General features: G+C 41.8%; 1 protein-coding gene across 2 annotated transcripts; it reads left to right on the top strand.

Annotated features, from left to right (window-relative positions):
• The first annotated feature begins 7,229 nt into the window (after positions 1-7,229).
• LOC142931513 (uncharacterized) lies at positions 7,230-9,618 on the top strand. Of its 2 annotated transcripts, none has more exons than XM_076075471.1 (4): positions 7,230-8,079; positions 8,395-8,612; positions 8,741-8,956; positions 9,139-9,618. In XM_076075471.1, the coding sequence occupies exons 1-4, from the start codon at positions 7,928-7,930 to the stop codon at positions 9,486-9,488; spliced, it is 936 nt and encodes a 311-aa protein (XP_075931586.1). In that variant the 5' UTR covers positions 7,230-7,927; the 3' UTR covers positions 9,489-9,618. The 2 variants fall into 2 exon arrangements, with proteins under 2 accessions (XP_075931586.1, XP_075931585.1); XM_076075470.1 differs by having other exon boundaries at positions 7,233-8,079; positions 8,738-8,956.
• Positions 9,619-13,006: the final 3,388 nt, after the last annotated feature.

Genomic DNA, 13,006 nt, shown 5'->3' with positions numbered 1-13,006 from the left:
CATTTGTCTATCGTGTCGTTTTTATGAATAATATGAATGGCTCGTGTTCTAGCGCTGCAGTTTTGCTGGATTGATTTGCTTTGTTGTCATATAAATATATGTGACTGGTTCTTGTGAGTTTGTTCTTGTCATTGTGTTAATTACATTGATTTGGACTATATGCATTGTCTGTTAATTACGAAGCATCCGGTCATGCACGGGGTTATTGTCCGGACAATTTAATCCGTTCGGGCTGTTGTTTCCGCACTAAGCTAGTTTAGCCTCCCTGAACACACGAGGGGCCTCAGCTGTTTTTTGTTATTGTTCCGGGTTCAGAGGTCACAGCCCGTTGTCTCCTACATGAGCGCAGTCCACCGAAAACATTATATTTCATGACGTCTCATGTCTGTTAAAACATATTTCCTCGTTCCTCTCTCCTCGCATGGTTTCCTCCATGCATCCCTGGTGGGAGGGACTAAGATGCAAGGAAAGGACCCAAGTGAGGGAAACAGGGATGCAATTAAGAGACTTGGGATGTACCCAGTGTTTACATGTTGAAAAAAATCTCATCAGTCCGATCGGCTGCAGCGTCCAATCACATGACTGATGAACAATGAGGGGGCGTGTCGGCCGTTAAAACACTTCCTGGAAGGCTGTTCTCGTGCGTCCTCTCTCATGGCTCCTCAGAGATCTCTCCTCCGAGCTAAATAAGAGCTTTGGGACGGCCGTCAATATGGCGGCGCAGAACAACTTCCGGTTCAAGCGAGGAGCGAGGAAATGACAATTAAGCAGTGGTGGGCCATCAGGGCCTGCAAGGCCTTCTCTGCTGGCCTAAACAAAATCACAAAGTTATAGCTATTTTATAATTTAATAATTTTTCTTAAATACACTACATGTATTATAATTTATAAAAATATTTTCCCCATTATCTCATTTTCTCATTGCACAGCTACTGTCTTCCTCGGTTGCTCTGCTTCCAGTGCAGCTTGTTTTAAGTAGAGCTTTTATCCAATCAGATTTCACCTCTGTGTCTCTAGGTAAGAAGAGAGGCCAGAGGCCTGCAGAGTCTCACCTGCAGCCAGTGCAGATTAAAGTAAATGGGGACGATATTGTTGATTGTCATATTCTTCAACCAATCAGATCTTTAGTTTGACATGTTGGGCGTATTCTTTGACGTGTCAGAGCCTGCTAGCTGGCAGCCATACGTGATTGGTCAGTGGGCTAGCCTGACATGTTGGGCGGTGACAATCCCAATATCTGCTGCCTCTGTCGAGCGGACATTTTCAGCCCTCAAACGCATTAAAACGTATTCAAGAAATACAACTGGGGAGGCTTGACTGTCTTCACTGGCGTCCATGAATCGAGAAGCACTTCTTACTGGAACTAAAACACATGGATGTACTGAACAACCGTGAGATTAAACTCTTTGTTAACAAAGAAAGGAGGAACAGCAGCTAAATAGTGAACAGCAGCTCTGGTAAGTTAAATGCGTTTGTTTTTACATCTGCAGTAGCTTTAAGATGCTTGTTTATACATTATTATTTGTACAACTTGTTTTTCTGAAGATTGGATTTTTGTTTGGTTTAATATGTGATAGGAACCATTGTTACGTCCAGTGTTGCTCTGGGGACATATTTAGCCGGTGCCTGTGTTGGCAACCTGGCGACTTTCTAAACCCTCATGGAGACTTTCTTTGTCAAAAGCTACTAGTGACAAATCTAGCGACTTGTTCTGGTGTTATTGGAGACTTTTGTGACGTTAATGGACTACCGTTCTACAGTTACTGTCGTGAACGAGCAGCAGGTGCTGCCCCTCCGCCACCCCAAAGCACTCACAGGCGGTAACTCGCACAGCAGTCCCAGCTGCAGTCAGAGCAGAGAGGAGACACACTCCCGGCGTATTCTCTGCAGATAGGTGTTGGCTTCATTTTTACATGAAACAAATAATAACCGTAGCTGTGTTTCAGCTGCAGGACAGCAGTGAAGGCCCAGGTATAAAATGCACAGCGCGCCACTGCAATTAAGAGATTTGGGATGAACCCTTGGGATGTACCCTAAAACGCAAGGAAAGGACGCAAGTGAGGGAAATGGTAAGAGACTTAGGATGTACCCACTATCACGCAATCTTTGTATTTCTGCGTTATATGGAAGCCCATTCCCTTGTCACCGTTCATTTTTCGTAGTGCTATTAAAACCTGTGTGGTCTAATCTAGGTTTTGCTGTGAGGATAATCTGAACACACAACATTTGGGTTCATAAGAAAACGGTTTATACAATTTGCTATGTTGAACACATTTGGTTTCATAAAAACATTCCTAGAAAGTGATAAAGGCGTGCCAGACAAATTGGAATATATCACTCCAATTTGATTCCAAACACTTCCCGTACATGTATCATGTGTTCTGCCAAAAGGTTATCCTGACCTGTGCTTTCTTTGTGGTTCAACCGACTGGTTTGATTGGTGGAAAGTCACATAAGGGGGCTGAAGCTAGACTATAAGAGTAAGAACGTAAGAACTAATACTTTGGATTTGTTGTATGCTGCCTTATGCTCATTAAAACACTTCCCGCTGGTTGCTACTCCAAGAACTACGTCTCTTCTCTTCATTTCAGCCACAACTTAATGCTAGTGTTTCTGCCACAACAGTTACAAGCTAAATGTTCTTTAACTTGAACTGTCTCTGTTTGTATGGTCTTGTATAAAACAGCTATAATTGAAGTCAAGTCTTGAATTACTTTGTTTGTTTGTGTAGAAGCTGACTTTTTTCACTCACTGGATAGCTGTCGTTGCCTCTCATACAGATGCAAATGTTCAGCATCCCCCAGGACCGCAGGACAGCAGCTCTGTGTTGGTGGGGGAAAGGAAGGGGAGGGTTAATTAGATGGTAGATGTCGACATCTAGTGGACACTACCAGGAATAGCATATTTTCAATTGTGCCTGAAGGCTCATACACCAGTATTGGAGACGTTCACAAAAAGCAGTAAAAGTAAAACACTTAAATATGGTTGAAATATGACACAGTTTGCAGATTAAAGGGTAAACTAATCAAATCAGAATCAGAATCAGCTTTATTGGCCATGTATGCGTGCGCATACATGGAATTTGACTCCGGTTTTCACATTGCTCTCATCGTACATACACAGAATATACAAATAAACAAAACAAATATAAAAACAAGGACATTAAAGACAAGAAAGTAGAACAGAGAAACTAAGCATACACATTTAACATGTAACTACTATGTACAATATAAATATATATCAGAATATATATGAGCATAAAGAACAACAACAATGACAATGGATTCGGGATATTAGTGCAGAATGGTGGTTGTTGGAGCATAATGTAGTTTTGTTGGTTTCTTTTATCTTTGAGGGAAACACAAGGTGAATTTAGACATGCAGTTTTAATATTGAACACAGGGTGGCGCATTGATGTAAAAGTGCATATAGGTAAGTGCCCGGTGATGAGAATCAGGTGTGTGGACGGGAAGTTAACAGTTTTTGACCGTGTCATTCAACGTGTCAGTCAGCGTGTCAAGGTGTTGTATTATTCTGTCATGTGGTATCCTGTCATGTGGTATCCTGTGGTGTTCTGTTATGGTGTCAATTTGCAAACCGAATAAATGGATCAACGGATCGAAAGAAAGACAAGTTCTCCCGTTCGCTCCCCAGTGGCTTTAAAATATAAAATGGATATTTGTTAAAGTCACTACAATAGTGGTAATAGTGCAAATGGAGGTGCAGTATGTCTGATTAATTGTTCATCAGAGTGACGGCCAGCAGAAAGAAGCTGTTCCTGTGTCTGGAGGTTTTGGCGTACAGTGCTCTGTAGCGACTACCAGAGGGGAGGAGTTGGAACGGGTCGTGTCCAGGGTGTGAAGGGTCTGCAGAGATCTTTCCAGCCCGTTTCCTGACTCTGGAGGTGTACAAGTCCAGGATGGGGGGCAGGCTGACCACAGACGTCACGGCGACGGGCCTGTAGTCATTTAATCCTGTGATGGAGGATTTCTTTGGGACCGGGATGATTGTGGAGCGTTTGAAGCAGGAGGGGACTTCACACAGCTCCAGTTATTGGTTGAAGATCTGCGTGAAGATGGGGGTCAGCTGTTCAGCACAGACTTTCAGGCAGGAGGGGGACACACCGTCTGGACCTGGTGCCTACCTGATCTTCTGTCTGGGTCATTCTACAAAAACGGTGGAAGTGCTGTCACTTACTTTTGCAGACAGTAAATTCCTTTACTTAATAATCACATAAATTATACATATTCAATAATTAAAGACTGTCCTTGCAATGATAAAACTAAATGTATTCATCTAATGTATAATGTTTAATTTTGGCAATGTTTTTAAAATCCTAAATTCTAGGAATTGTCTTGTCACTTTTATCATACATGGAAGTGGAGCCTTTACTTATTATTCAAAACCTTTTTTTTCATGAATTAAATCTCATTCACATTGACATTGAACATTGCATATTTTAAATAGAACATGACATTTAGAAAACAACATTGAAATAGCTAATTATTATTACCAATATCAAATAAATACCAGTCACACAGAATTATGTCATTGGTGTTAATGCTACACAAAACACTCTTATTTTGAAATACTACACTGACCATTTAAGGTTCCTCCTGGATCAAGAGGTCCTTGGAGGAAGTGCAGTGGGCAAAGGCATTTGGTAAGTCAGATGTCTTACTTCATTTGTTTAAAATATCATGATATATGTCAAAATTTTGAGCGAAGCTTTTAAGTCTGTCATTTGTGTTAGTCATGTATTGGCCGCAGGGGTAAGACACTGAACATTATAACTGGTTATATTGAACAGTTTAATGATTTGCCTGAAAAGTTTAATGATTTGCCTGAAAACATGTGGTCTGATACATGGCAGCCATTTTCTTGTAGGTTTTTCTCTATATTGTCATTGGAGTTACAGTCACTGGTGTCACTCCTCCTACTGGTAACACCAGTAACATTCCTGTGTAACATTCCACATAAAAGCTGCAAAAAGACATGAAAAATACAATGCTCAATGTTCTGTGGAATCATTAAGTTTAGATGTTAGTTGATGTTATACAATAAGTTGTTGGTATGTAAGGAGAAATACATTTAAGCAGATCTGTACTACCTAGATCAGAGGTAGCCAACACGGTGCCCGCGGGCACCCCTGTCGCCCCAGGGACCACGTGAGTCGCCCGCAAGGCATGTTCTAAAAATAGCACTAGTCACCATGGAGCTCCGTCTAAAATTGTAGTTGCTGTTCTTTTTTAATCAAAAACGCTTGCATTAGTGTAGATTTTAAAATGACAGTATTTCTTGTCATAAGAGAGTTGGGTACCCGGAGGCGCACGGCGGACAGCCAGGACGAGGCCGCCGCACCGCACTAGGTTTTCAGGTTCCGAATGGCGGGCGCTTCCCGTTGGCGCCAGACGCGCGCCGCGAGCGCACCCCGTCGTCAGGTCCGTAAATCCTCAGAACAGTCCGCGGTGCAACAACTCAGGGGTGGCGGGGGTAGAGGCGAGGCAACGCAATCCGACCGAAAAGGCCCAGACTAGAGGTTTGAACGCGGGCGCCCGGAGACGCTCGCGCGCCTCGGAGGGTTGGATCCCCCGCTCGGCTACAGACGAGACAAAGGTGACCCAGACTTCGCAAAATGTCTACATTACCACTGCATCATTCACCAGCAGGCGCTATGTGCAAAAGTAACCGGCTTTGATCATGTGATGATACAAACATATTACAGATGTGATACCTCTGACTTTCTAATGTTGAAACAGATTAACAGAAATAAAAGTTGCATGTTTAAATATATATGTGTAGATACCATCATTGTTGTGGAAATAATTCTTAATAATTATTGTGAGGAATAATTAACTGACATGTGATCAAACTGTCTCTTCAGTTTGTTATTCAGGAAGTTTGTATCAAATCAGTAGCCCTTCGTACTACTCGGTACCTTTGAAGTAGCTCTCCGTTTAAAAAAGCTTGGTGACCCCTGACCTAGATCCACCGTTTCTGTAGAATGACCTGTCTGTGAAGGAGCCGACTCACATCCTCTTCACTGATCGTGAGTGCCGGTGGGGGGTCGGTTGGGAGAGATGAGGAGGTGGCAGGGGGTGTAGGTGGTTGTTTGATGATGGGGCAGTTGGAGGATGTGAGAGTGGGCTTATCAAACCTGCAGACATGCAGGTCCTCAGCCAGTTGGAGATTCTCCACAGTGGGGGGTGGTCTCCGGTAGTTGATGAGTACCTGCAGGCCTCTCCAAACTGACGAGGGGTCGTTGGCTGAAAACTTATTTTCCAGCTTTTCAGTTTAGCTCCTCTTAACTACCTTGATCTCCTTCGTCAGTGTGTTTCTGGTCTGGTTGTACAGGATCCTGTCCCCACTTCTGTAGGCCTCCTCTTTAGCCCGTTGGTCCATCGCCTCACAGTCTTCACCACAGGGTTTGCAGATTTAAGTTTCTGCCTGTAGGTCAGGAGAAGATGGACCAGTCAATGATCAGAGAGTCCCAAAGCTGCACGGGGGACTGAGCGATATGAATCCTTTATTACAGTGTAGCAGTGGTCCAGTGTGTTTTTGTCCGGTCCGCTCGGAGGAGTTGGAAGCCCGGCAGATGTAACACGCTGTCCGGGATGTGTGCACCGAGCCAGGTTTCAGTGAAGCACAGGGCGGTGGATCTGCTATAATAATATAACATGTATAATAAGCATATCATTTAGTTATCACTACTGAGAATTTAACAAACATTAAAAAAAACATGACGTAGATAGGTTTGCAGTTTTCAAGGTGTATATTTCAAATTGCATCTCTTACACACATGAAGATAAAGTTGTGAACACCGGCTGAATATCTATTATCAGACTCATTATATTATAACTGCTACTGTGTAAAGGGAATACTGCTGTTAAAAAGAACCTGATTTGTTTAAGTGTTTGCAAACCAAATGTTATTGCACTTTTGTTCATATAGCAGTACTCTTAAAATAAAAGTGCGCAATACACGACTTTTGAATTCATTATTGAACTTTGCGCATAACAATGTGCTTAATCGCAGAAAAATCATGCGATTAATCGCGATTAAAAATTGTAATCGTTGCCCAGCATTAGTTTTTAGATTGCGATTATTATGTTCTGTTTGACAGCTATTGTATTGTGCCATTTTGCAGGAAAGTGACTTTAGGGTGACCTCGGATGAGGAAGACCTGCCTGTCCCCTCCTCCTCCTCCTCCAGAAGAGGATGTAGAAAATGTAAGACATGCCCTATAACGTCATCTATTTTATTCAGAAATTTATATGCAGTTTTTTTGTTCATGTTTTTTCTTCTGTAGTATTTTGCAGATGACGAGGAAGAAGAGGAAAATGTATAAAGTTATTTTTTAAATAAAGTTAGCATTTGTTTTGAATAGTGTTGTTCTGAACTCAAATACAAGTTGAAATTCTTAATCCTGACTTGAAAACATAGCAAACTCAAAAATCAAGTATTTTTGCAATATAGCTCTTTCACTTGCTCAGCAATAATTACAAATAGTTGTCGGTTTGAGAAAGCCTCATTGGAATGTACACTATGGACATGCTAACTTGGCTGGCCACATCTTTTGTTATGCTTAATGACTGGGTAATGACCCATTACATGGCCCATACTACTGCTGTGGCCAAACAACACTACAAGATGCTGGTTCCACAAGCTGTAGAAGAGTTCAAAACATTCTAAAACAGTCTGAGACATTCTGGAACAGTTTAAAACATTCTAAAAAAGATTCAAACATTCTAAAAAAGATTCAAACCGTTTGAAACATTGTAAAAAAGATTATGGACATGCTAACTTGGCTGGCCACATCTTTTGTTATGCTTAATGACTATCCATCAAGCAAATAACTTCAGTGCCTCCCATTACCTGACAATGGCCCAACCCCTTCTCACCTGAAAGTGTCTTCATTGGTCCATTCCATGTACAGCTATCATGACATCACAATAGGGGATTGTGCTAGATGTGTTGCTATATATACAGGATATATATACTCTGGGCCAGATTCCAGCAACCAGTCCTCTCCCTCTTCTTCGGATCGAGATGGAGGGCCAAGTGACCCTACATGGCAAAAGTAAGTACACTAAATCACACATGTGTTATGGGCTACAAACAATGCTCTTTTTATTCATAATTTCATTCATTCTCAAATCATTTTTTCCCTGCGCATATCAGTCCTGGTCTTTGTATATTTGCAAGAAAATGTTGAAAATTACCAAAAATATGCAACAGAGGTCAGTAGAAAATCAAAGCCAAAGCCCAATCAACTGCTCATTTCTCATTCCCAGCACACACTATAGACTTGCAAATTTTTGCCACCACATTTTTTTTCAGTCCATGCTGTCCGAATTTGTAATCATTTAAACCTTTATTTTCCCTAATTTTACAGATCTTCTCCAGAAAAAGCCAGCCAAAGGGACCAGACTTCTCCTCCACAAGACGTCCGGTCTTCAGCAAAACAATTTTCAGATTTTCTCGCTTCATTTCCTGTGACGACTGACGGCAAGCCACCGACGAAGAAGCAGAGGATCGATGCTGGGTTTCCAGAGGACCCTGTCTTCTATGCTAAGTGGCGAGCAAACCAATATCGAGGGCATTATCTGCTGTGTAAGTACTCCAAGTACTCCAATCTATAAATACTAATCCATACTAATCAAAAACTCAAACCCAGCAATTCATTTATTGTGACAAATTACTTGCATGATTGAATATATTTGTATTCTTTCCATCAGTAGACTTCACACATCGCAAGCCGTCAGCCGGGATGGTGTCCAGGCTTATGGAGAAGGAAGGGTGGAAGGTCAACCACACCACAGTAGAAGAGATTTTGCAGATGTGGGTGCCAGCCTCCATAGACACCATTGAAGGCAACGAGCAAGTCCTCAGGAACGTGGCTACACAGAGGTGGAAAGGACTTACCATCAAACATTTTGGTGGAGAGAAAGGGCTCGGTAAGAAAACCAACCAATTCATTTTTTCTTGTAAGGGGAGACACTGAAATGAGCATTTTAGCATTTTTGGCTAACCTTGAGCTCCACCTATAACAAAATGTATTGAAAGGTTTGCCAATCTGTAATGTTTATGCAGTTGATATTTAGATCTAACTCAAAATTTCACGTTTTCTTGATTACAGGAGTGGTTGCAACCAGGCCCTTTTCCAAAGGCGACATTGTATGTGATTACCATGGCAAGGTCATCACAGCTGATGAGGGGAAAAAGAAGATGGAGGCCCTTAAAAACCAACCGGGGTACATGTTCTTCTTCAAGTCTGGGGATAGGGCTCTCTGCATCGATGCCCACACCCATCCATGCAAGTGCCACGCAAATGTAGAGACAGTTGGCAGAAGAATAAATCATTCCTGTAAAAAGCCAAACCTGAAGCCAGTTCAGTGTGTTTTGAAGGTGGATGGAGAGGACACTCATGTGATCCTCTTCAAGACCCTAAAGGACATCAAAGTGGATGAAGAACTTCGGTTTGACTAAGGAGTCCAAGAAGTCCTTTAGAGGAGAGCACCTCCTCTAAACCAGTGGTTGGATGAATAAGCTTCTGTTGGCTTTCAGCATGCAGTTGCAGTTCAGTTTAATTCATCCTGCTGAATGTCTGGCAGACCTTTTTCAAATAAAACATGTTGCACATCAAATTAAAGCTTGGATTATTTTCTTCTACAACCTCCACCTCCACCAACGTTTCTTGCAAAGCATATATGGGGCCTGGGCTGTTGCCACTGAGTACGAGTGAACTGTACCAGTGGCTTTTAGTCAACAGGCTATCTTATATTTACCATATTAACAGACACAATCAAATCAGAGTCAACATTTTATGTCACGTTTTCTTACTGCAGTTGTTGAAGAAAATCATCATAAGAGCCATTTTGTTGTTTTGTTTTTGTACAACCTCCCACCACTTGGGGGCGTAGTGCCGGTGTGAATCAGGGCACAGGTAATATAATCAGTGGGGTCATTGGATACAGGTGTTGCTGAACAGAAGGGAGCAAACTGTTTTTAACCGTGCGACATTTAATGAATGGTAGGATTTATTGGTATATGTAGAGGAAATGGATAACGACAGAAAAAGTGGTTGGCCTCTGTTTATGTGAGAAATAAAATGCCTATATTGGAAACTGGACTTCGTTATTTATGGCACGCGTCAGAACAAACATTTCAGCACCCGTGGTGACTTTTTTAGGAAGCAACGGTCACTACAGAATTTATATTCTGACAGTGGTGGGCCGTGCATTTTATACCTCGGCCTTCTGTGCTGTCCTACTACAGTTGAACCACCTCCTAATAACCTCATTATGACGCCACGGCTACGGTTATTACCTACAAATACACTAACTGCAGAGTGCAGATACATGAATACGTGCATCATTAACCTTTTAACTACTAGCCCTATTTTTAGGCCTCTGCTCGAAAATTGCATACCCATACTCAAGAGAGTCCACAGCTCTAACTACAAGGTCTATTTTAATATTTTTGATGGTTTAATACAGGTAACACTTGTGAGATGTGTTCAATTGTGTAAATATTGTGTATATGTTACTGGTTAATAGTGAATGAAGATGGCACACAGCTCAAATTGAAAACTTTCAGGTTCACCTGAAAAAAAGCACTTTTATTGAACTTTTTTTAAAAAATAATGCAGATTGAAGCCTAAAAATACTCCACAGTCACAGCACAACAGGTTTGTGGTCTCTCCAAGCTAATTTTACTTAGATTGAGTGAAGCAGGCCAGCATAGTAGGAGGTCTGAGTACAGAATTTCAAGCCAAATTCTCATTTCTCTCTCATGCTCTATTCTAATTTTATATACTATATAACTATATATTTCACTTTTTTTTATCACTCATATTATTCAATACATCCAAATACAGATGTTTAGAATAATTTTGAGAGCCAGGGTGCTGTCAAAGCCTGTCTCTGGGTCTCATCCATAGGATTTTCTCAGTTCATGTGTGTTGTATGTGGCTGTAGCTCAGCCTATCATCGGTCGATTTCAGTCAATGAGCCCGCCTTCGAAGCATCAGAGTCTCAGGAAGGCGGGTGCCGGAGCGGGTGTTGATTGACAGATTTTTCAGCAAGTAAAGTTGCAAGACGTGCCGCGTCTCCCCGAGCGTAAATTTCCGCTCGCCGGAAGTCTGACCGCTCGCCCATGGTGGATTGACCGCTCTTATTCTGGAAACAGCTCGGAAGTAAACAGGATGCAGTTAGCATCAATGATTCTAGCTTTGAAACGGATAATCTGTGACGATATTTTACTCATTTTTCATAAAACCTGGCCCAAAACCCACGATTTTTTTCGGCGAAGGGCAGTACCATCTTACCGTTCTCCACTCACAGCTTTCTAGTGGTTACACGGAGAGAAAAACTGAAGGTAATTATGTGTTCGGCCACGGGTGCTAATGCTATAAAATGCATTGCAATGCTAGGTAGCCGATAGCATCGTGGTGCAAATATTGATTCGCCGTACTCATAACGGCGATTTATGCCCAGGATTTCATGCTTTTATGACACGTTTTCTAGATGCTTATATTAGTAGCCTATAGTTGTGTTTGGAGTGTGTAAGAAGTGACTTATATGATAGTGTTGCCCATACGTTTCTGTTTAATCCGGAAAAAAAACTGGACAAATCCACAATACTGGCGAACAATAAGGCTATTTTCCGAACAATATTTTCAGGGGTGCTGAGCCAGAGCGCCCGTAGCCAGAAGGTTAAACCTGTTAAACCCTAGCCCTATTTTTAGGCCTCTGCTCGAAAATTGCATACCCATACTAAAAAGAGTATATCACTGCAACCACAAGGTATATTTGAATAATGTTTGTGTTATAATAAAGGGAACACTTATGAGATTTGTTCAGATGTGTAAATATCAGTGTATATGTTACTGGTTAAGAGTAAATGAAGATGGCACACAGCTCAAATAGAAAAGTTTCAGTTTTGCCGAAAAAAAAGCACTTACAGGATGATTATCTCTTCTAAACCTCTCCCGAATCATAGCACAATATGTGAGCAATCTCTCTGCAAAGTTCGACTTTGATAAAGTGAAGCAGAACAAAACTAGAGAGGTTTTAGTACAGAGAGGTCAGGCGTGGTCTCCAAAATGGTCAGTATATTAGTTCCAGTAAGAAGTCCTTCTCGATTCATGGACGCCAGTGAAGACAGTTGAGCCTCCCCAGTTGTATTTCTTGAATATGTTTTAATGCGTGAATAAATTATAAAATAGCTATAACTTTGTGATTCTGTCTAGGCCAGCAGAGAAGGCTTTGCTGGCCCTGACGGCCCACCACTGGAGGATATCCTCCCTTCTCTTCCTTTCTTGCTATAGAGTGCTGCAGAAATCGTCCGAGTCCTAAAAACAGGAAATAAATTAGCATTTTTGCACTTCCCAATCCCTCATCTCACAGTCCTTGCCCCAATACCAGTGTCCCCCCAAAAGCCTTAAGCCCCTAACCCTTGGGGACTTAACTGACGTTACCGCCTAAATGACTGAGTGAGAGGCTGTCATGTTATTTACAATTGTGGGGTTGTGTTTCAAAGCTTTACTGCCTGATTTGAACTTCTTCCAGGCTTGTACCTTACTAGCCTAGGTAAGTATCAAATAATATGTATACTTGGTTTTGTCAAAACAGCGTAAATAGGCTAAATGGCTGAATAAAACATGTGTGTAATATAGCCTATGCGTGATTTCATGTCTTTGTATGTACAATCTTAAATTGATAAGGTTTCTGCATACATGTAATATGCCAGGCTGAAAAGCTGATGGGAGTACCAAGACAATGTTATAAAGATTCTCCAAGCTATCCTACCTATAGGGAGAAAGATAAGCTTGTTGATGCTGTTGATACTGTTGGTCATGGATAGAAGCTAAGACCACTGATGATACTAATGGACCCCGAGGCCTCAGTTTGTCTAGCGCGTCTGCAAGGATGCGGTGTGGAAGGATAACTCTTCCTTCTTAAAAGAGGGAGGATTTCTCCAAGGGGGGCCGAGAGAGGGGGCAG

Source organism: Anarhichas minor, unplaced genomic scaffold, assembly GCF_050575085.1.
Source record: "Anarhichas minor isolate MPS153535 unplaced genomic scaffold, ASM5057508v1 ptg000052l, whole genome shotgun sequence".
In the NCBI taxonomy this organism is placed as follows: domain Eukaryota; kingdom Metazoa; phylum Chordata; class Actinopteri; order Perciformes; family Anarhichadidae; genus Anarhichas; species Anarhichas minor.
Note: the sequence above shows the minus strand (reverse complement) of the source record. Positions and strands in the feature narration are given on the sequence as shown.